The 25,771-nt window shown below is 37.4% G+C and overlaps 1 protein-coding gene across 4 annotated transcripts in view; it reads right to left on the bottom strand.

Moving 5' to 3' along the window:
• The window catches only part of LOC129250992 (mucin-2), a 102,586-nt gene that overhangs the window by 59,600 nt on the left and 17,215 nt on the right, over positions 1–25,771 (bottom strand). For 2 of the 4 annotated variants that reach the window (XM_054890489.1, XM_054890494.1), the window contains exon 2: positions 3,545–3,581. The exons of 1 other annotated variant lie outside the window; for it this stretch is intronic. In XM_054890489.1, coding sequence (XP_054746464.1) covers positions 3,545–3,581 — 37 coding nt within the window. Of the gene's footprint in view, positions 1–3,544; positions 3,582–22,526; positions 22,593–25,771 lie in introns of those variants that run through there. One more of the 4 variants, XM_054890492.1, reaches the window with a different exon arrangement.

Raw genomic sequence — 25,771 nt, 5'->3', positions numbered from 1 at the left:
GCCATACACCTAACAGAAGTGTTGACGCCAATTATTCGCTAATTCTGGAACCACTTCTGGCCAAAAACCGTTTCCACGCCATATACTAGGAGGTAAAGGAAAAACTAATATGTAAAATAATAGTGGAAATAGCTCTTCAAACGATGCGAACTTTAGCCCCACAATTATGACAAATCTCACTCTTTTTTGGGTATTTTACGTTTTGGGAGCAATAAAAATTCCAGTTAATTTGGTGATTATGGCGGCCACCGAAGCCGAATGGGTTGGTGCGTGAGTACCATGCGGAATCCAGAGAGAACGTAGATTCGAATCTCGGTAAAACCACAAAATGAAGAAAAAGTTGTTTCTAATAGCAGTCACCTCTCGGCAGGCAATGGCAACCGTCCGAGTGTGTTTCTGCCATGAAAAAGCTTCCCATAAAAAAATCTGCCGTTCGAAGTCGGCTTAAAACTGTAGATCCCTCCATTTTTGCAACAACATCAAGACGCACACCACAAATAGGACGAGGAGTTTACTTTACTTTTTACAAATTACTTTTGAAACACACCGTGTACGCGTGTATGTACTTATGTATTCATTGGTTGCTGTGTGCTGTGCATATTACTTGGAAAAGAATAAAAATTTATCAATGAATAGTTCGATTCTCGTTTTATTTACATATTTGGTTACTTTTTGAAGTTATATTTAAACGCACACTTGAAAATACTTACGTAAATACGCCTACTTTGACATCAATTCAGATATCAAAAGATTTAAAGGCATAAAAACAAAGTAAGGGTTTTACTAAGTAAAAAATGTAAGTATATGTATTGTAATATAACGTAAGTATATAGAGAAAAATACTTATATATACAGTGATTGAAACGCTTAATCGTACAATACTCTCTGCCCAACATAGGTAAAAACAGAATTTCAGAGCTGTAAGCTAATTAAAGTTCGGGATACTTTTCATTTGTTTAGAGTCTACACTATTTATTTACATAAATCGATTATATTTGCATTCAACATTTTTGTGCTGGGAAATAGAAGTAAGAAAAACCATTGTGCTACAAACGAATAATCGTACAAAATTTTATGTCCTTAAAAAATTTCAAAATCTCCCTTCTCAATGTCCAGTGGCTAATCCTTTGGCCTTTATTGCAACATTCAAATATCTTGGCATAGATTCTACCAAGCTTTTACGTACATACATATTATATATCTGTTGAAGTATGGTATCATTCAGTTTTCAAGGCTACCTTGAGTTGGGTTTTTTTCGAAAAGCTTTATTACTTAGATTTGTGCACAATTTCTCCAAAATATGATCGATTATAGTGAGATCACAAAATTGTAGTTGAGCCCACGCGGAAACACCTCCATGCTCCACAATAGCTTTTCATTATTCGACTCAAATGCAATATATTGAGCTTTCTGCAGCATAACACTTTCCTTCTATATCTGCTTTCATCAGTATTTTTTTTTTTGTTTCCTTGCTCACTCCTCTCGGGAGCATAGGGCCTCGACAAGACTTTTCATGCGTTGGTCTCGTTAATCGATTTGATTTTTGACAGGGTAGGTGATTAGCGTGACGCTATCAGTCCTAAGTAGTGGGTACGCCCACCTGTCGTTGCTTTGAAACAACGCCTTCTTACTGCTTGGGGCGCCATCTGTGTGTCACATTTTTCTGGCAGAAGGATCGCACAGATGGTTGAGGACTTCGCTAAAGTGGTGTGTCTGCGCTAAAACTGCGATTGCCCGCTTTCTCTTGCTGGCGCCACTGATGCATTGTGTAACTGTGTGCTTTTCTTTGTTTTTGCTTGTTTTAGCAGCCACAATGCAAATAATGCGCTGACTATTGTGCGGGAGTAAGGATGGAAAGGATAAGTTTTTGGGTTTGAAGAATGAGGTTTTTTGTTTTGGAAACAGGGAAAGTAGGTAAATTTGGAAAAGTGCGAGGACCGCTTTATGTGGGGTTCGAAAACACAACCTCTAGGATGGCAGGCTAGTGCACTACGCTAGACTACCGAGGCCGTATATAATACCTTAAAATAATACTTGTAGGATAAGTACAAGAAGTAATGATTTAGTTATATTTTACCATATTTTAGAAGTCTATAAGTATATATATCCTTCGCTGTGCATTCAGTGTCAAATTACATCCAAGCGCACAGTGGAGACTTTTAGTCACATGTTTGTTCAAAAATAGATACAGGATCCAATTTTTAGCCTATTTTAATATTTTTTTCTTAAAATGCTCATAAATGATTTGGAAAGAGATTTTTTAGGCCCGAATTCTTCTTTTTTTAATTATATCAAACATCCTTCAAAAGGGGTATCTTTATGAAAAATTCTGAAACACTTTAAAAATTAAAAATTGTATGTACTTAAATTCGGTTTGTAGTTGTACTCAACGGTAATACATCCCGAAACGTACGCGAATTTCCAGCCCCCTTAAAAGGTTAAATCATCCCCTAACTACGCAAAAACTTAAAAAAAACTTTTTTTTTATTCAATGACAAATTTAGAAAATTCACTGAAAAAGTTTTATATAATTACGTTTTTGGGGTTTCTAAGTACGAATTCGTCATGCCCTTATCGTTGCAGGGTCAAATTGAAGACGTTGACGTGAGCTATTCTGCAAAAACAAAAAGAATTTATGGGAAAACCACTCGAAACGAATAATATCAAACAGCCATCGAATTCACCTGATATGGCTTCCAGTGATTTTTTTCTGTTTGATCAAGTCAAAACCTACTACGGGAAACGCGTTTTAACAGCCGAAAGGAAGTAGTGGAAAAATCGAAGAAGGCTCTGACAGCTATACCGAGAAGTGAGTTCCAGATATGTTTCTAGTGCTGGATCAAACACCGGCATTAATGCATTGCAGTTGATAGGAATTAATTTGAAAGCGATAATATCAGTTTTGAGGAATAAACCTCCATGTGTTTTGAATTTCCTGAATATATTCTGTGAACTTTTTGATCAAGGTAAAATAACTGGTGTCACATGAATTCTCCGAATTTGTTTATTTTTATTTACCAGTGTACAAACATTCAATATTATATCATTTTTTAAAGTGATTAAATTTAGTAGACCATAAATAAAATTAAAAGCATAATGTTTTTGAAATAAAATGAATTTATTGTTTCGAAAATCTGTTCAATCAAGTTGCACGCTAAGTATATACGATTAAGCGTTTGAGCCACTGTTCGCTGTATATAGGCAATGCTGTCGATTTGTATTCGTGGCATTTCGAATGTTTACAGATTTCACGAGGCAAAAATTGCTGAAATTTCCTACACAAAACGTAGAAATGTATGCCTGTGGGCAGGTGCATTACGATTTGTAAGCGTGGGCGATTTGTGTTTACCATTCTTACCATATCTTAGATTTTATTGTATCTACACAGTGGCACGTTCGAGTGTGTCCATCTATTTATGTGTGTATGTAACTGCTAAATAAATATTTACAGACATTTGTAAAAAATATAAAAAATTGCAAACATTTATGGCTAAAAATATAAAATAAATATTGTATTAAATAGTATTGTACATTGATAAGTTACCTGCTGCTGAGCTTGTAATGGGCGAGGCGTCTTCGTTCTCGTAGCATATTGTTGCGTTAGGTTCCCCCACAAAAAGTGCGAATAAAAACAAAATGGGAAGAAACCAATGGCAACCAAAAGAAGAAAAAGAAAATTGAAAATAAACGAGAAAAAAAAACAAAAACAAAAACAGAAACGAAGAACAACAGTACGCAAAAAGGAAACAAATAACCAAACGAACGAACAAACGAACGGTATAAATGTCATTTATATAGAATGGACGATTGGAATTGGTTTGAAAGAGATGGGACATAAATAAATAAGAATAGTAAATCCAAACAAATATTAGAATGAGTATGGCAAATGGTGCAGCATTTGGATGAAAGAGAAAGATTTAGAAGAAAAAAATTGAACATAAGCACAAATTTTATAAAATCCTTTATTTTTTCTTTCGTTGTTTTTTTTTTTGTTTTTAGAGAATTGTTTACAAATACTTAAATTGTTTATTTATTTTAAGTTGTGCATGTATGTGTGTGTGTGTTTTCATTTTGTTGATTTACGCTTGTGAACTTTTAGCATCGACTTTACAATTTATTACTCATTCATTGAGACATGCAGCTTTGCCTTGTGCGTTCGAGAATGCAGCGGTCATCGAATTTTAAAATGGATATTTAGTTTCTATTTGAATTTTCTATTTTTTATTTTTTGGTCATATTCTTGAGTTGTGAAGTATGTAGAATTTTCTACACGACTACAGCAATATGTGTATGTATGAGTGAATGCAATATTTTTTATAATAGTACGTAAGGGTAATTTTTTTGTAATTAAAATTTTTTCACACTAATTATAGTTGTAAATTAAAACATATTTTAACTAAAATTAAACTTAAGCTCAAAAACAGATTTCATATAATATTATAGTCAAAAGTAGGTCTACTAAAACCAACTTTGCGTCATAACGAGACGGCTCACAGTCGTCCCTATGAGAAGAACAAATTAATTCGTCGCTAGAGAAAAATGCGAGTCTTTCAATAAATTGACTTTATGCCCTATGGTTTTTCTTTGCATAATACGAGTACTTAGTTGTTACCCCTAAGGCATTTTTAATTCAGCGTAACACAACCGAAGTTGACAAATCTTTGGTGTAAACAAATTTTCTATATATCTCAAAACGGGAAAGAACTCCAAAAATGGCAAAACAAGTAACAATTACTTTTTTTTTTTTTTTCAACATTCATTGGATCTTATAAAATATAAGCGCAATTTAATACTGGAAATTAATTGTATAGATTATTTTTTCATATGTATGAACATTGGGTTGAATTCTTTCTCTATTTTGTTTCGGCAACTGCAGTATTCTACTGGCAATTCTGAACAAAATAACTAGGGAGACAAAACTCCAAATAGATTTCTAGCCTACTTATTTTTAATTTTAGCTACTAATCCTCAAAGAACAAGCAGCTATTTTCAAGCAGTTCGGGTAAATTCATAAAATTTTCCTGGGTGAAGGCCAAGAATATATACAGTCTGTGTGAGTAAAAAAAACCGCGATTATTCATGAAATATAAAAGATATATATTTAAATTTTTAACATGAAAGTATTTAAATAACTACTAGATGCATTTACTCAATAAGCCGTGTAGTCTCCATCGTTGTCGAGTATAGCTGGCATCTTCTCGGAATGCTTTGAACCAGCTTTTCTGCGTAGCTCGTCGGCAAAGAGGAAGATTTTGGGAACTTGATGAACGAGGTGCTTGAAATCATGGACTGGCTTTCCGGCAAGATGCGTTTTCATAGTTCTCCACACATTTTCAATGGGGTTGGTGTCTGGGGACTGGGTAGGCCAGTCCAATACTGTGACGCCCTTTTCTTGTTTTGTTGTTTCTCAGTGTGTTTTTCAGAGAGCAGTGGTTTTGATGATGACTGAGGGTACGATATGTTCGCCTCCTGCAGTCGTCGTTCGATGGTGTTGATATTCACATCTATTCTCTTTTTCCCCTATATTCCACCTAGGAACCATCTTTTCCTACTATAATATTATATTCGAAAAATTAGATCTTGATTTAAGAGCTATGCTCTAGTGGAGTTTTTCCAAATTATGTAGGAACGAGGTCGAAAAAAATTGGCCCGGCTGCTTCCTGACAAAATTAATTTTTTTTAATTCCTCAAAATATTGTTTTTTTTACTTTCGTAGTATTAAAAATCGAACCCCTTAAGGAAAATATAGTGGCAGTGCTAGGAACAATATCGAAAAAACTTACCCGGCTGCCTTCTGGAAAATTCATTTTTTTTAATTCTTGAAAATATTGTTTCTTAGAATTTTATAGTTTGCAAATCCAACTTCTTAAAGAAAAAAGTGTGTGTACCGTAGTACACATAACAGAAGTCCAACTTTCAAGGCAGACAAAGAAAGACGGAGAGACCCGAAGAGAATTAGAGAGAGAGAGAGAGAGAGAGAAAGAATATATGTGGAAATAACTTCACAACATTTGCAGATAATACAAATAGACAAAATTTACAAAAAACGGAGAAGGGTCGACCGGTATAGGTAAACTCCGGACACAAACCGTGGCAACAACACGTACTACTCCGAGCGTTTATCACCCGCACAAACGCAGCTGTTCCAGCAACGGCACAAATTATCGCAAGGCAATACCAATAAATCTGACGCCGGAATGGATAGCACTTTATAGTACGCACAAGCACTTGCCAGGAAACGAAAATAAGCGCCAAAATGTAGGCACCAAAAAAACGCCAAAAAAATTGGGACCAAAAAACGCTCCAAACACTAGGCACCAAGGAAATATAACGCTAAAAAGTAGGCACTAAAAATATATTTCCTACAAGTTTACACCAACAAACAAGCGCCAAAAAGTAGGCAGTGTTATTTCTCACTGAAAATTAGCAACCAAAAGGAAAAACTCAGGAAAAGTAGCCTAAAGTGTATCTTAGATATATATAAGGTATAGCTCTCTGTCTCCTTTTCCTCTACGTTATACCTTTTTTCTCTCTCGCGGAACGAAAATGCCCAAAACGTTGCATGGCCTTGAAATTTTACTCTCCATTCTCGCTCGTCCATCGACGCCTAAGAAGTTTCCCTTCAAAAAATAAGCGCGACTTTTTCATTTTTGTTGGGTAGTGTCAGAAGAAAAATACGAGAAGATTGTTTTAATATTTTTTTTACGACAGCAGTTTAGGCAACTATCCGAACTTCTACTACATATAAAAAGGTAGACAGAAAATCTTAAAAGCAAATCAGACGTTTGTTAGTGGGTGAAAATAGCGTTAACTTAAACAAATTTTAAAAAAGTTTTACAGACTTCAAAATTTAAAATTTCAAATACAATAAAATTATAAAAGCTGTGTATGAATTACGAGTATATTAATTTAGAAACACTTCTTCACAAATTCGTTGCTTAGAAAATGTTGAAAATGTTGAAAAAGTATGGAAGTATTGAGAGATGATTCAGAGAAAATATTCATTGCGAAAGGTATCTTCTTTACGCTAATGCATTGGCTAAGAACTCTCGTAATGTGTGCGACTATTTGCTAATCAGCCGACAGGCTATCTTATAACTTTTCCTGCTCTAATTATTTTCGGCAATAAAAGAGAAATTTGCAGCAGAAGTTGAAAGCGTTTCCAAAATCAGCCTACAGAAAGGAGTGTCTCTTTAATGTCGCACAAAAACGATTTATTAATATTTAATAATTTGCTAACAGCAAAATTGTCATTTAAAGCTCTCAGCTGATTAACGAGCCTTGTGTTATAGGCAATAATAACCAGGCATTGAGAAAACGGCCTTTTTTCAGATACCAAAATCATTTGATCCGATCACAATTTTCACGATTTTGTTATATATTCTTTAATCAACTGAAATGCTAACACTTCAAAATATAAAATAATCTAGAAAGAAAAAAGTATTGCAGCTACAACAAAAAACCTATATTAAAATTCACACACACATTTACATACTCGTTCGCATATTTTCGTACACCCAGCTGGAAAATTCGCTAGAGCCAAACTGTTTTGCTGCTAGTGAGTTTAGAAATAACACCGCCACCCTAGAAAAAATCAATTTGTGTTAAAGTTCAGGTTTAATACTAAATTCGACAGAGGAGATCCGATAGTCACCGAATTCCCTTTTTGCGTGGAAGTTGAAGAGGTGGACGGCTGCTAGGTTCGATTAATTTTAATTTTTTTATTTATTTTTTTTTTTTTCTACTTTTTTTTCTTTCTGTATTTCTTGATAAATAATACATGTACAGGGTGGACCATATAGCGTTTGCTTTTTGAACCACCTATTTTTTTGAGAATGGTAACACAAATTACATGTCAAATGTGTTCATAATTTACTTAAAGGTTTGACATTTACGAAATGGGACGCTATACACTTGAACAAAATTGGGAAATATTGAAAACCTATTTCCAAAGTGGTGAGTCTTCTTCTTCTTTACTGATTTTCACATCGGTGGCTACGTCAATAAGCAAATTGTCGGATTTGGGGCTCAGAAAATCCACACGTTACTGTAGAGATGCAAATGCATGCACAACGAGTCACTGTTTGGTGCGGTTTTTGGTCTGGCGGCATCATCGAGCCATTTTTTTTCGAAAATGAGCGAGGAGCCGCGGTTACAGTAAATGGCGAGCGTTACCGTGACATGCTCAACGAGTTGTTTCCAAAAATTGAAGAGGATGACATGGACGACATTTGGTTTCAACAGGACGGTGCAACTTGTCACACTGCCAAAGTTACACTCGAACTTTTGGCTACCGTTTTTGAAAGCCCAATAATCAGCCGAAATTCCGATATCAATTGGCCGCCTCGGAGCTGTGATCTAAGCCCATTGGACTATTTCTTGTAGGAAGCCGTTAAGGACAAATGCTATGCGAACCATCCAGAGACGATTGATGCTTTAAAACACGAAATCGAAGTTGCCATTCATGAAATTGGAGCCCAAACAATCGAAAATGTGCTTAAAAATTGGGTTGATCGCATGGCCTACTGTATAGCCAGCCATGACAGTCATTTGAACGATATTATTTTTCATTCATAAATGACAATGTTCAGTCTTCAAAATAAAAAAAAAGTTTGAAAAAATATTGATTAGTTTTTTTTTATAGCCGATTCAAAAAGCAATTTTTACATAGCCCACCCTATAGATGAAATTCTCATCTTTACTTATCGAGCCAATAAACTATTTCTAATTTTAAAGTACCCTTTAACTCTTTTCATTTACTTAACTGCCTGACAGAGAAAAACTTGCGAAACTACGGCAATGAAAGTCCGTCATTTGGTTCAGGTATGGTGAAGGCTGGTCAAGCCAGTGAGTTAGCCCTGCTAATCTTCATTCACACCGCCTTCAGTTTACTTAACATTAAGCCTAACTTTAAATTTTAAAGTACACAATAATGAACCTGGCAAAAAAGTGTGAAATTAACTTTATCTAAGTAGAAATATTACATTATATTTACCAAAAAAAAATCACCAATTTTGTTGACTTCTTTTTAAGCCAGGATGCACCTATTTGGTGTTTTTTTTTTTTTGCTTTAACTTTCCTTGAAAAGGCCAGAAAGGGGGGCCTACACTGCGTAAAATAACTGTAGCAGTAAGAATTTTTGACAATTTATTTGTTTCTTACTTAATTTTTATAATTTTTGTATAGAAATTCTCGTATAGTTCATTATTCTACGAAAACCTTATAAATCCAAGTTTCAAACCTACTGAAAATTAAAAAAAATTATACAAATTTGGTCAGAATTTCACACATTTTAATCAGTATTTGTAGAAAAATTTTTGGCATGCCGAATTATGGCTCACCTAATTTTGCCATACAAACGGAGCAAGTTCCAAGTAACACAAAAATCGTATTAAGTTTTGACAATTTTTTTTCTGAAGCGATGGTCGTTGGCATTTTCTCTTCATCAGAGGTCGGCAAATTGACTCGACAGAGTAATCTAACTGCACAGTGGTGAAAAGAGTAAAAGTTAAAGACCAAAACCACCAACAATGAAAAATGGATACGGTTGTACTCCACTATGATATAGATACGCCCAAAATTATAATTTATATATTTGCATAATTAAATAAAAAACATCGATTCTGTGAAAAATAAAGAAATTGAACTCTTTCATATAATTTATGTTGCATTGGAAAGGAATTAAATTGACGAAAAAAAAACCATATCCTTCAAAACGTTATTTATTCAATATTAATATTTATACTTTTGGGACAGTTTCTGGTCAGAAGTATATGTTTTTAATAGAAATAATAAATTCAGAAATAATTTTTTCGCAAAAGTGCGTGGAAAGAAAAAATGATATTATCTTAAAAGAAAATTCTTTGAGTTAAGGATACAAATTGTTATCTAAATTTCTTCAGAATTCAGTTATATCGCTTCTGTTATAAAAATGTATCTCGCTTCGTAGGATTATTATTTCTACATGAATTTCGAAATCATACTTGCTCACATGACTAGTAAAGGGGCGCTCAAAGAGATCAATCCAATGCTGAGTTCCTTTAATGTTTTCAAAACTGTACCCGAAATTAAAGAAAAGAGTTTCCAATAGTTTATTTTTATTTTCAGTAAACAAATTATCCCTCCGCAAACCCTGAAAATTGTCAAAATATCTACATATAAAAAATATTGTAATATTGTATCTACTGGAATTATATTCACGTGTTTCTGTTATAGATGTGTGGCACAAAAGGCACCGGAAAACAACAAAAACACATTTGCAATCATAAATTTTTTTTTTCAATCATTTTATTCATACATATAAAGAAGTTTGTCCACTGTAGCATAAGAAAATTACCAGGGTAATCAACGCCTATGTTGCTTCGTTGGTGTTCGAACCATAGATAATAAGATGGGAGTCCAATTTAGTATTCGTTTAAAATACTTTAATGTTTTCCAACTCCTGTTATTCGTTATAATTTTCTGTGAAAATAAGTAGGTTTTGTTTGAAATAAATGTGTATATAGGGAATATTTTGTAATAAATTGAGTGGGAAAAATTGTAATTTTGAATCTGAAACAACTAGTTTTAAATTGGGAGTTTTGCCGCAACATCATCGCTACAATAACCAACTGGAATTTGTGTTCATCATTAGTGAGGTCCTTCGAGCCGGATAATTTATTGCTTCTATGAACTGGGTCCTCTTGCAACATATTTAGGATTCTCCCCGCAACATTAGTTACTATATCCCAAGAAATATCCAATATTTCATTTACGATTACTACATATGTTGCATACCTCATCCTGAGGAAGTGTAAACTTTGACACTGCTGTAAACATTCACCTTTTACCTACAAAAAGTAAACCCACACCCAAAAGTACTCCACACTTCGTTAGCGCAATCTTTTTGTTTTGAAAAAAAAATGTGTTTTGTTGCATTATGAAAATTTTATTTTGATACAAATCAGAAGGAAGACATTAATTTACTGACTTTGGGAGAAAAAAAATAATCGCTACTTGACGACTCGAATTAGCAATTTTACGAATCAGAAGCCGGGGTCTACCAATAAAGTTTAAGCCGTTTTTCCAAGGAGAATGTTTTTTATTAATTACCGAATTTAAGGATATCAAATTACCAGTTTTGGCCATCCGAAGAAATATTGTGAGAGTAACATCGACTGCCACGTCCCCGGAAACTCAGTCCGCTCATTTCATATTTATTCGCACACTCGTCCAATTTGTCGTTGATCAGGCAATAACGAAGTAAGGTGAGTTTTTTCTTCTATCACTAACACAATTTTAATTTAGTCGTTAAAAACCGCTGACGGCGACCGCTATTCGCACTTTTTATAAACGTGGCACGCCAATAGCAAAATCAGACTAGTTCATAACCAGTCATGTATTTCTTGAATTCAGCTTTTCCCTACAGGGCAACAATAAACATACATATGTAGTTGTAGTTATGTAGTACCCTTTGTTTGCTTCGCTGCGGATGTTCAATGACATTTCTGATAGCAGTAAAATTAGGCACACCGTCGCGCATCCTTTGCCACATCCGCACAAATGCCGAGTATTTCCTTGATCTCCAACCTACGCCAAAGGCGGCAGTCAGCCTCTAACGTACTCGCATATGTATATGTATTCGTTCGTATTATATAATTAGAGCTGCATGCACGCAAATGTTCAATATCTAACTCCTACACATTCACATTCGACTGATTATCGATTAAATCATCAAGTACCTACCAGCAAATAATCAACTAACGCCTCCATGTGCACATTGTCAACAAGATTCCTTTCATTAATGTATGCTTTGCATGCATACATACACATATACACACACATACTTGCACACATGCTAATATTCCAAATACATTTGTGCGAGAAGCGTTGACAATGTTTATCCCATTGCCGTTGTCAACGCTATCGCTAGCGTTAACGGTGTTGCCAATGTGAGCATTGTATTATGATTGGGTACATAAAGGCAACATGTGAGTACTGGAAGGCTGCCACAGGCATTCATACACAACAGCACATTAACCAGATTGTCTACAGAGTTGCCTATCTGGCTGCCTGTCATCATCCTTCTTTATCGATTTAGAGGCGAATTTGCTCTAATCCTTGTGCACACATACGAAGGTTTGTGCTCGTATGTGTGCACGTTTGCATGTGAGGAGTGGGAGCTATGTTGACGTCCAACATCTTCTGCTGTTAATGCTGGCTATAGATCTGTCACAATGTCTGCCAGGGCGACGTACTCAGAAAGTCAATGGGACATTTAAATTTCATGAAAGAAGATACGAAAACAGTTATTGAAGAAACTTCATTAAAGTATGCAAATATTGTATTAATTATTATATGCTTTTAGCTCAATTCCAATTGAAGTGCAAAATAATCTGAATTTATTGAATTTAACCAACAATGAACTCAACCTTAATGTTGCCTCGCAATCATCAACGCACTTTACGACCCATTAATGAAGTTTCGGTAAAATATTTACCAATTAAAGAAATTATTTCAAGGATGATGGTGCGGGTGGTGGTGGTGTAGGTTTTGTCTGAGCGACACAGTCCAGACCCAATTAGCACAAAAGATTCCATTTTTATACACCACTTGCAGAGCCACTGTTTGTTTTATTAGTCGAACCATCTTGATTTAACTATAAATCAGCCTATGTCGTCAATTCTCTTTTCTGCAATTTCTTTAAAGTTAACCATCCAGGCTTCCCCGGTATTCTATGTTGTAGAGCATCCAAACTTACGCACTCTCACAGATAGGGAAATACTGTCTCCTTGGATTCTTCTACCCCATCTTCCTGGCATGCTCACCCAAGGGCCAGTGACCGGTTATTGATGACGTAATTCTGAATATGTCTGCTCGTGGCTTTCTCAACAACTCGTCAGTTCTGGATTTGTTGAAATCGAGCCACGTGCGACTTTTTCAATTTGATGATGGCGAAAATTATTCGCGCCGTCAACATCGACATCTCCGGCATTATTTTCTATAAAAGTGTCCTGCTGCTCGCTTACGCCGATAATATGGACGTTATTAGCAGCATTCGTCGCGATCGGACGTGTATTTATTTACTCTCCATACAATAAGCTATAATTAGTGATTTTAGTGACTTTTAATTAATATCGACAGTGCTCTAAGTAGCTGTAGCTGCTTAATTGTGTCTTTTGTTATGGCTAATTGCGTGTCATGCAAATTAAAGTGCTTAGCGAACGAGTACATTACGTGCGGTATATGTTGCTCATCAACGCATATAAAATGTTCAAATCTGAGTGCCAGCTGCATAAATGTAATCAACTGCAATTTAAATGTAGTATACAGGTGTGGTATCTGCAAAGATCGCATGCTATCTCTTAGCCAGTCAAAAATTGATGAAGTCATGGATAAGCTAAATCATGTTCAAGAATTTATTAATTTACTTTCTAATATGCATTCTAACAACAACACTAAAGCTGCTGATAATAAAATTGTAACAAGATCTAAGGCAAAGGTCAATGAACCTAACAACGTTTGCGTAGCAACAAAACTGGATGCGCCAGCTCTTCGGTCCAAAAACAACGCTAAAAACTCTCTAAGTAGCTCTCCCTGTCAACTAAGACCGTCCACTCTGCATACTGATGCTGATACTTTAATCGTTGCTGATGCTAATGTGTTGATCTCTAATGCTGCTAATTCTCTCACTGGATCTCTCTCTTACGCTCAAACTGCCGCCGTAGCTAAAGCCAATGCTGTAGTTCCCGCTCACCTTGAATCCGTTACAACACCTCTCCCGTTCGCTCCAAATACTACTGCTGCTGCAAATGTCAAAGGTGCAGGTGTAATCTCTTCACCTGCTGTTTCATGTAATACCAACTCTTCATTGTGTGTGCCGAGCTTAGCAATACAGCGTAAGAGAAAAGAAAATAATATTCTTGTTGTTGGTGCAAATGATAACTGCGAACTTGACGTCGCTACTCGCTCAATATGGTTACACATCTCATCTTTTAAACCGTCGGTATCAGCGGAAGATATAATAGCATACATTGCGAAACATGCAAACATCGACAAGAACCTTATCTCTTGCTATAAATTAATCAAAAGAGACGTCCAAATTGACTCGCTAAAGAGGGTAAATTTTAAAATAGGCATCTCTTCATCATACTATGATAAATTGATGAATCCAAACTTATGGCCAGCCAGTGTAAACGTTCGGCCCTTTAAATTTTTTCAAACAGCGGCGCCGGCAGAGAAATCAATTTGACTACATACTACTGCTAAAGACCATATTAGTGATCCTACTAACAAATATGCTGTATATTATCATAATGTTAGTGGAATGCGAACTAAATCTGCTCAGTTTCGTCGTGATATGCATTTACACGATTACGAAATTATTGCTTTATCAGAAACTTGGTTTCACGAGCAAATATTTTCATCAGAATTTTTCGACGAAAATTATCACGTCTATCGCTTAGATCGCAACCCAACAACCTCTGGCCTATCTAGAGGAGGTGGAGTACTGTGGGCAGTAAAAGCTAATTTGTGTAGTAGTAATGTTTCTCTAAACTTATACTCTAACAGTATAGAACAAATATGCGTTAAGATAAAATTTTCATTAAACCGCTGTATCTTCTTTTTGTTATCCTACATTCCGCCAGATAGCACGTATGATATCTATGAAAAGCATTTAAATAATTTAGCATCTATTTATAATAATTTAACTCAAAATGATGAAATTATGTATCTTGGAGACTTTAATTTAGGAAATATTTCATGGTTGTCATATAATAATAATCTAATACCTTCTAACGTTAAATCTGAAATAGAGTTACTGTTTGTAAGCACTTTATTATCGTTTGGCCTTAAACAGATCAATTCAGTTCTAAACGATAACAATCGAATATTGGATTTAGCTTTTATTTCTGCAGACTTGAATTCATCTTGCCAACAATGCTATTTACCTATTTTAAGTAATAGTCAACATCATAAAGCGCTCTTAATAAATTTTGAATTTTATAAATTCGATAAACTATCGTCGATCACTACACTTGGTCGCAATTACTCTAAAGCTGATGTTACAAAGATGAGCGAATACATTGATAACACAGATTGGTCATTTTTGGACACTTTCGATGATCCTAAAACATCTTATAGTATTTTATGTGACAAGTTACAATCAACAATTTCCCGCTTTGTTCCTCTACGAAATTGGAAATCTCATAAGAAACCCCCCTGGTTTAACTCGAGGCTTTGTCATCTGAAAAATTTAAAAAATAAAGCATACAAGAAGTTAAAAAGAACCAATAGCATAAGCGATCGAGACAACTTACTCCGATTGAAAAGGGAATTCAATTGTCTTCATAACTACTTATTTAAACATTATATATTTAGAATTGAATCAAATTTAAAATCAAATCCCTCTAGCTTTTGGCGTTATTTCAACAATAAACGGAAGACCAACGGCTTCCCCACTTGCTTAAATTACGATGGCATTGTTTCGGATAATGAACAAGACTCATGCGACCTCTTTGCAAAATTTTTCCAAAAAGTTTATGAAAAATTTGACAAATTAGACACTCTTAACCTTAATGTATCCTCTTCTGAATCTTATGATGACTTTACTGTTTCAACCAATGATGTTGTACAAGCAGCTTCAAAACTGAATAATAGCTCATCTACCGATCACGAAGGTTTCTGCCCCGTATTTTTTAAACTCGTCTCCACCTCAATAGCGAAACCGATCTCAATTCTCTTCAATAAATAGTCTCGTGAGGTTCTGTGAGCGGCGCAGTCTGGGTCTCATCCTATGTTGCCATGCTAATGCCCAGCATACAATCTGGGGCAGCAGCAAGTGCAATGGACGGGGCTCTCGACTATTCGAATTTATCGCGTCCTCCTGCCTAGACATACAAAACAAGGGCTCACAGCCAACGTTTGTAACGTCTAGAAGACAGGAGGTGATTGATCTAACCCTATCAAACTCAAAACTTGGGTGGTCAATCAAGAACTGGAGAGTCCTTGCCGAAGATTCGTGCTCGGACCACAGGTACATTGAGTTTCAGTGTGGCGAGGAGGCACATATGCCATTGCCCTCTAGAAACCCAAGAAAAACAGACTGGCAGAAGTTTAGGGAGGCGTTGCGGGACCTTGACGTTGCGCCACCAAGACTTCGAAAAGAACAGGCCATTGAGGCGGCTGTTGAGAAACTTAACGCTGCCCTAACCGACTGTTTTGAGTCAGCCTGTCCAACTCGACCTCTCCCGAGCCGGACTCCCGTTCCGTGGTGGAACCAAGAGCTCCAGATGTTGAGGCGTGGGTCACTTAGGAAATCTGATGGCTCCTTCACGGAGCGGAAAAGTGAGACACTCAGCTTGCTGATGGAGTCTCACTTTCCTGGTAATCAGATAAGCATCAGCCGGCAACAGCCCTTATTGATAGAGGCAGTTGTCAGAGCTGCTACACCTTCTCGGCATGACTGGTTCGTTGCCAGATCTGTGGTGAATGAGGCCGCCATTCGATTTGCCATCAAATCTTTTGACGACTACAAGTCGCCCGGGCCAGATGGCATATTTCCTGCCATGCTGAAGGAGGGTGCAGAGTTCGTGCCAGCAGCCCTGAAGAAAATCTTCTCGGCATGCCTGGCACTGGCTTACATACCACGCTCTTGGAGGATGGTGAGGGTCGCTTTCATCCCAAAGGTTGGAAAAGACGACTACACCAGCCCCAAAAGCTTTAGACCAATCAGCATGACCTCTTTCATGCTGAAAAGTCTCGAACGACTGGTGGAACTGCGCATACGTCAGAAGTCGCTGAAGGCTCACCCTCTGTCTCTATTTCAGCATGCCTATCAGAGTGGAAAATCCTGCGAGTCGGCACTGCAAAACCTTGTTGCTAGGATAGAGCTGGCCATCGACAGGAGGGACTACGCTATGGGTATCTTTTTAGACATAGAGGGGGCGTTTGATAATGCCACTTTTGATAGTATGTGTAACTCTGCTAGTAGGCACGGCGTAGACCGGGTGCTAGTAAATTGGATTCGTTCGATGCTGGCCCAAAGAATCGTTTCGGTGCGAGCAGAGGAAGATCTGCTGGTGTCATCTGGGGTTAACAGAGGCTGCCCCCAAGGCGGCGTGCTGTCTCCGTTACTCTGGTGCATGGTAATCGATCCTCTGCTCACCACCTTAAACGATTCGGGAGTCTACGCACAAGCATATGCGGACGACGTTGCTTGTTTAGTAACAGGCTCTTCGCTTATGAACATCTGCAGGAAAGTGCAGAAAACTCTGGATCGGATTGACACTTGGTGCTGTGCGAACGGGCTGTCGGCAAATCCCGCCAAGACTGGTATTGTCCTCTTTACCAGAAGGAGGAAGCTTGACGGAATAGTTCTGCCAAAGCTAAAAGGAGTCACAATCCAGCTATCCAAGGAAATTAAATATCTAGGAGTAATCCTCGATAGTAAGCTCCTATGGAAATCACACGTTGAGACAAAGGCATCCAAAGCGCTGACAGCCTTCTGGCAGTGCAAAGGTGTCTTTGGGAAAACGTGGGGTCTCTCTCCTAGCAAGGTCCTATGGATCTACACAGCTATGATAAGACCCATTATCACCTATGCATCAGTGGTCTGGATGAGTAGACTATCCTTAGTGGGAGTCAGGAGGACCTTATCGAGACTACAACGCACTGTGGCCATCTGTTGCACCGGAGCTTTTCCGACTACTTCAGGCCCGGCACTAGATGCTCTGATTGGTTTACCACCACTTGATGCTTTCATCCGAGGAGAGGCCCTGAAGGCCATCTGCAGACTGAAACACAGTGGGAACTGGTACGGCCCTTGTCCAGCATTGGAACACAGAGAAGGCATGGACATCGATCCAACGATTCTCTCCATGCCCCTTGACTCAATGCCATCAAGAGTCGTACTTGAAAAGAGATACAGTGTAGTGTTACCAGAGGCTCAGTTGTGGGGAGACTCAGAAAATGAGCCCGGCAAACACTGTTTTCGCATTTTTACGGATGGCTCCAGGACCGAGCATGGCTCCGGCTCTGGGGTCTACGTGGAATCCAGCGGGACAAAACTGCACTTTGCTCTTGGAATGCATGCATCTGTGTTTCAAGCGGAGGTGTATGCAGTTCAAGAAGCGATGAACTTTGTTGTGGAAAAACGATGGAGAGGCAGATCTATTTGTGTCTGCAGCGACAGCCAAGCAGCGCTTATGGCCTTAGACAGCCCTCAAACCACATCAGGGGTAGTGAAGTCCTGTAAATCCAGGCTGAACTATGTCGGCAGACATAACAGCCTGATGCTAACATGGGTCCCGGGACACGTGGGTATCGCGGGTAACGAGACCTCTGACTCCTTAGCTAAGATGGGCTCTGAAGCCAACTTCTTTGGCCCAGAGCCCGCTTTGCCACTCCCCTCTGCGGCCATCACGGCCACGGTTAGCAAATGGGTAACTACTACCCACAAGCGAGCTTGGCAGGCTGAGAGAGGCTGCAGATGGACAAAACTGATGTTACCTGTCATGTCCGATCAACTGTCGCAAACCCTTCTGTCATTAAGCAGAGGGGAGTGCAGACGGCTGGTTGGACTAATGACGGGCCACTTTCTGTGGGCAAAGCACATGGAAAGGTTGGGCATCTCAGACAGTGTACTCTGCCCAGCTTGTGAAGAGGAGGATGAGACGGCGGACCACTTCCTGTGTGTCTGCCCCGCCTTCGCCCGAATCAGGTTTGAGGTCTTTGGCACTGATGTGTTAAGAAGCGACCATCTTGGCTCCTTGGCACCACAAGATCTACTCAGATTTCTTCGGAGATCGGGTAGATTTAAAGAAAATTAAAAGGGAATCCAAGTGTAGTACAATGGACTCAATTAATGTCTGAGTGCTGCACTTGCTAGTTGTCCCGACAAAAAAAAAAAAAAAAAAAAAAAAAAAAAAAAAAAATGTCTAAACAAATCGATTTTCTTAGATGCTTGGAAAATATGCTCAATCACGCCAATTTATAAGTCAGGAAGCCGAAATGAGGTATGCAACTATCGCCCAATAGTTAAACAAAGCACCATTTCGAAATTATTTGATTCTATTCTCAAAGTTAAAATGTTAAGTCGTATTAGTGATCTTATCTGCGAGTACCAGCATGGCTTTGTCCCCTTAAAATCCACTTGTACTAATTTGGCACTAGTCACAAATAATATTATTAACGCTTTTGTAAATCGCGCACAACTAGATGTAGTTTACACGGATTACTCAAAGGCATTCGATAAAGTCGACCATTCTATTCTCATTAAGAAGTTGAGTGCATGCGGTATTAAGGGAACACTTTTAAAATTCTTTTTAAGCTACCTTACGGGAAGGAAATTATTCGTTAAAATAGCATCGTCTAAATCTACATTATTAATTAATGCTTGGTCCGGAATACCCCAAGGGACTCACTGTGGGCCAATTCTTTTCTTAATATTCATAAACGACTTACCTAAAATATTTCAATATGTAAAATGCTTAATGTTTGCAGATGATGTAAAGCTATTTTTACAAATCAGCTGTATTGAAGATTGTTCCAATCTTCAAAAGGATCTCAAACATCTTCAAGATTGGTGTACCATGAACCACCTACACTTGAATACTGACAAATGCTACGTGGTTTCATACAGGAAGAAACCCAATCCATTCATCTTTAATTACTTCTTGAACAATATTATGCTTAGTAGGAAAGAAGAAATCAAAGACTTGGGCATAATCTTCGATTCAGGACTTACGTTCTCGAAACATATTGATTACATTATCTCTAAAGCTTTTTCTATGATTGGATTTTTACGTCGTAATACGGAAGACTTTTCAGATCCCTTGACTTTGAAAGCACTCTACGTCTCCTTAATTCGAAGCCGACTAGACTATTGTTCTCTAATATGGAACCCATTCTACCAATGTCATATAAATAAGATTGAAAAAGTCCAAAAAGTCTTTACCAAATATGCATTGTGTAAGCTGCGCTGGCCTAAAGGGCTCCCTAGTTATATAGGCAGACGCAAATTGATTGGACTACAAAGCCTTGAGGACAGACGAATCTACTTTTCGATTCTCTTCGTGTATAATCTTCTAAATCTCAATATAAATTGTCGTGAGTTACAGAGTCTAATTACATTTCAAACAAAGCACCATGATTTAAGGCAGGTTCGTTTATTTGTAGACCAACGGTATAGAACTAACTATGCCCTCAATGAACCGATGGTGAGATGCATTCGATTCTGCAATAATTATCCTAGCCTCGACTTTAGACTAAGTTTATATAATTTTAGGCAACAATTGTTTATAATCTTTAATTAATAATTAAAAATTTGTCTAATATAGTCTGTAAGAATTATTGGTAGACTGAATAAATGAATAAATATAAAAATATAAATATAAATATAAATGATGCATACCGGATAAGATGGAGCTGTGCGCCAATATCGTCGTAGTGAAGTGCATTAAAATTCACCGGCTGCGCTGGCTAGGTCACGTTGAGCAAATTTACAATTACGCTCTAGCAAAGAAGGCGCTCTTTTGGAAATGTACTGGTGGAACTCACCAAAAAGGACGTGCGCATCTATGTTAAAAAAAACCAAGTCGACACGATATGACCGCTCTTGGTGTTTCTAACTGGCGTCAATCCGCATAATGCAGAGGCGATTGGCGCAACATTTTGGTACCAACGGCCAAGATTGACCATCGGTTGTAGTTGCCAGCTAAGCAAGTAAGTAAGAATGCCTTTCCTGATAACCTCAGCCAGAAAAGTCTCTAGAATTAGTGTAAAAAGCACGAAATATTTTTTAATGATTCATATTTATTGCATCTCACTCCAAATAGGCCCCTTCCGAAATTTGCCATTGAGTAATAAACAAAAACAAAACCATTACAAGCATATTTTTCGGAATTCACTTAAGTTCTGGTGAAAAGTGCTTTTCTTCGGGGAAGAGCTTTAGAGCAAACCTGCCGACTAAAGATTCCTTTTCAAATAAAAGATTTTTATTCAGTTAGGGCAAATGACTGCCTTCCAACTATCAGGTTGAGACTGCGCTGCCTTCTGATAGAATGGCTTTATTTTATACTTTCTTTTTGTCTTGTCATCAATAAAATATATATAATTACAATCAAACATTGTTACAAGTAAAAATCAATAAAATCAAATCACTTAAAAATACTATACAATGAAATTTTGCTTAGGTTGACTTAAATTTTGTTTAGGTTAACTTACTTCACAGTAAGCTATGGCTTTGCTTTGGAGTGGGGTATCATATGACAAAAAAATGTATTTGGTGTATGCCATGTGTTTACTTATGTTTCGGGTTTCAAAAAAAAGGAAAAGAATTTATGTCATTGAAATTAAAGAGTAGAGTAAATTGAAATGAAAAGAATTATGTCATTAAAGTAGAGTAAATTGAAATGAAAAGAATTATGTCATTGAAATTGAAGAGTAGAGTGAATTGAAATGGTTTACATAATTTGAGTTTGAGTATTAAAAATATATTTAAAGAATTCGAAAGAAATTTGAAAGTGAAGTGGAGGTACTCAAATATCTTTCAAATTGTCTATCGACTAGAATTTGGTAATTTGCGTTTATCAAAGAGAAAAAAGCCAGCCGGAGTCATTTCAGATTTTACTTTTTTTATGAAATGTGCACTTAATTATCAAAGTTTTTATACCCGCGTGCTCGTGCGCGAAAAGGTGTCATAATTTTTAAATCAGCATTTAATTTTTCAAAAATTGTTTTTTTCTTTTTTTTTTGTAAATTTTCACAATTTTTTAACTTTTACTATTATTTTCGTATCATTACTATTACTATTATTACAATATTATTGTTATTCTAGAGAAGAAGTGGCTCACGGCATTAACTTTTTGAAAATCACGTGCACATTTGTTTTTGTTTTTTTGTCTACTCAAAATTTCTTTTCCATAAACACTCAGTCTAGGCAACCGAGCGCTCAGATTCAGCGTAACCCGACTCATGTCATTCCGTGGTTGTGCGATACTTCCTGACAGTCAATATAACGAGTAGAGGAGATCTTTCAGTGTCAGAGCAATCTACAAGGTGGCACAAAATTAATTTTGTTTTTGAATAACTTTTTTATTAAATGAAAAAAATAATAATAATAATTTTGAGTGACTGAAATCTTCATGTTAACCTTCACGCACTCCATTGTTTGTATGTTTGTATGCTGCAGCTGTTTAGCTCACAAAAATTATGCATTTTCTGATATGGTGATTAATTTCGCGCCACTTTGTATATGAATACGTCAAAAACACAACTATGTATGAACCGCCCTGTTAAAAAAAAATTATCAAGAAGTTCGTTTGTTAAAAAATTATTTAAATTATTTCTATTTCAGTGTGGCTGTGAATGTGAGTGTGCATTCTCGCCACTTTTATGCTCTATCTAAAATAACAGATAATAACAACAATCACTTGGGGACAACAAATTTGGGAGCAACAATTGCAAGCAACCTAAGTCGGCCAAGCACCTTTTAGCCTCAGCTGGTTAATTGCAATTTAAAATATCTGTATTTTTCATCAACTTACTCCGTGTCGTAAAAATAGCTCATAAGGAGTGGTTTTCTTAAGCACTCGTTCGTTCGCGTCTATATTTGTACGTTTTGTATACATAAATACATATTTGTATGTGTGTGTTTGTGTACCACACGCGGCCTGGCGACTTTACACACTTGCACACTCACTTACGCCGGCACTTTCACTTTTTGTTGCAGACGTTTTAACTGAAAATATTTATTTATTAATACATACATGTGTACATTCGTGTGTGTGTGTGCGTGTTTGCATTTGTATGCGTGCATGTATTTACTTGTTTAAGTATTTCGCAGCGAAATGACAATTTGCCTGCCGCCTTTGATCGGCCTGCCTTTCCGCGACACTAAAGCGCTTGTTTTTAATATTTGTTTTTTCTTTTTTTACCGAAAATGACTGTCAGCCAGATACGACAGACGAACAGGCAACCGCGTGAGTGTGACGCTCGCTGGACGCGCGCTGACTGCGGGATGCTGACAAGCCACGAGGCGTTCAGCCGTAAGCATTAGCATACGGCGCGTGGCTATGTTGAGTGAGTAGTGAAATATAAATCGATTATTTTCACTTTGTTTACTTCAATTAGTTTTTAATAACTCACCGAAAAGCGCTTAAAATTCCGCAAACATTTCACAAGCATAAATAAGACTTCATTTTGAAAACAATGAAACGAGCAGCAAACAAATCGAATCAATGCAAAAGTGAGCGTCACGGAAATTAAGTACCAGAAAACAAAAAACGAAAAACAAAAACTGTTCCAATTAAGTAGGTGCGAAGGCGCGAGTGTAACACGCGCAAAAAGTAGCGCGCCGTGGCCAACAGATGAATGCGCGCTCGAACTATGAAAAACGTCTCCAACGCTGCGAGCGTGCGTGCCAGTGTGGCAAGTGGTGGTGCGAAAGTGCGAGCGATCGTTTCTTGCATCAATGCGGACGCGTATGCGGCCGTTGTAAGCGCCAATGAGCGCCACTATCAACTGCAGCCAGGCACCCGGGCAACCGCTAGCGAGCACGCATCCACTACACCAGCCGCGGCGGAAGTGTTGGCGTACGACGCTCAGAGCAGCGGCCAACGACAGCCGCGCTGTGTGCAGGCAGTGCGTTAACGTTGCGACGGAGGCGTGGTCGTAGACACAAACGCTGCTGTTTGGTAGCCAAAAACTATTGTTCCACTACTATAACAACAATAACATAAAGTGTGATGGAACACAAACAAATGCAATGCTTACAACGGCGGTAATGGTAATAAATTTCCTTGATATGTGTTGAGCTGTAGGGCATTCCGTTGCTTAATTTTGCACTTGCCTATTGTTGTTGTCATCGTCGCTTGCGCTGTGATTTCGTGGCTGTTGTTATTGCTGCTGCCAAGGTGTTTTAAAAGCTTGCATATGGAGCGGTTGCAATTTACGGCCACACATTTGGCCACAAGAATTTAAGTAGGCTTGCACCGATCACTGCAGAGATTTTGAGTCTCACCTATTGATAAAGGCTTGCATGTGTGTGTATATGCAAGGTGGCGCAAAATTAATTTATGTAACATGTAGTTTTTTGTGAATTAAACAGCTGCAGTACACAAATAGACAGGCACTGGAGCGCGTAAAGATCGAAATAGAAATTTCCGTCACTCAAAGCTATTTTTTTTTTATTAAGTTCAAAAGTTATTCAAAGGCACTATTGGATGATTAATTTTGCACCACCTTGTACGTATGTATATACAAAACTTGCATTTCTGTTTCCTGTGTTTGTTTTTGATAGTTTTCTAATATTTGTTGTTAGTCGCGCCATACTCAAGTCATGTGCGCACAGCTGTATCCTACTTTTGCCGCCTGCTCACAAGTTTGTGTAGTTTCGCCTTGGGGTTTCCATTGAACTATCAGGCGGCACAGAAATCAACATAAATTTATATCAAAGCGTGAAAAATTTGGCTTTGATTTGATAAAAGCACTGAATACCCTACATTTATATTAAATCGCCAGTAGCTTTTGGGTGCAAATCGCAAAATATCAGAAGTAACAAAATAATACAAATATAGACATACAGTTGTGTGCACAATTGAGTAAACTCTGCTTTCGAGATACAATTTCTGTTTGTTCTTTAACAAAACCATAGGGACCAAACTTTTAAGCTTTATATCATACAATATTATGAAAAAAAAAACAATTTTCGTCAAAATTTTCAATCTGATATTTTAGAATAAATTGTATTATGGAGTTTTGTATCGCATTCAAATTTAATATAATTAATAAAGTGAGAGTTTCACGCGTTGATTTAAAAAATTTCCATGTAATTTATACAAAATGCAGTTGATTTTTTGCGATTTTTTTATTCCAAGCAATCTTGAGCATTCTTTTCCACAAGAAAATAATTTTTACTTGGAATAAATTACGAATAGCCCTCAGAAAAGTATTATTATGAACAGAAAATATTAAAAAAAAATAAGTCGCTTAAAATTAAAAAATTGCATGAGCCATATTAGATTAGGTTAGGTTGACCTGGCTCTCTGAAAGCCGTCACATAGAGTTAATGGTCCTTAGTGGTACCAGATGGAGGCCTACTATAGTAGACATCTTGCAATAAGTCTGCGTCTTCTAGCTAATGCAGTGCAAGAACATAGAAGGTGTTCTAAAGTTTCCCTCTCTCCAGATCAATGAAAAATATGCAGTTATCAGTGTTTCTAATTCCTATCTAGCATCCGTGTGCCGCTGGCAAATTGTGGCCTGTCAGTATACCTACGATAGTTCTGCCCTCTTTTCTAGACAGGGCTACGAATCTGGCATATTATTCTGCATTCTTTTTACACATCATTTTCGCGGTTTTACAAGTGGCTAAAATGTTTCACCTCCTGTCTATTCGGCCTTTCATATCCGTCACGATGCCATTGCAGATCGTCTTTAAGGGTTTTAATATGTTGTTTTCTTGTTTAAATGGCATGTAAACTGCGCTCCTGGTTAACTGGGTTCTTGAACGTCTGCCTGATGCCTAGCTCTGCGCAATAGATCTCTGCACCTACTCCATCCAAAAGTTTCCAGCCGTCAGTAAATATATTAACAATATTAAGACTAGGTTACATTCCTCTTTTCCACCCCTCTTCTTCTATTATTGTTCCGAATTCCCCCACCCAATTGAATTTCAGAGACATATAATCGGTGATCAGGTTGAGTATTATTTCAAGCACTGCCGTTGCAATAGTTCCCATCACCCCTGTAGTGCACCAAGACGCTGAAGCAAGCAAATTGTTTGCCTTAT

Source organism: Anastrepha obliqua, chromosome 1, assembly GCF_027943255.1.
Source record: "Anastrepha obliqua isolate idAnaObli1 chromosome 1, idAnaObli1_1.0, whole genome shotgun sequence".
Classification (NCBI taxonomy): domain Eukaryota; kingdom Metazoa; phylum Arthropoda; class Insecta; order Diptera; family Tephritidae; genus Anastrepha; species Anastrepha obliqua.
Note: the sequence above shows the minus strand (reverse complement) of the source record. Positions and strands in the feature narration are given on the sequence as shown.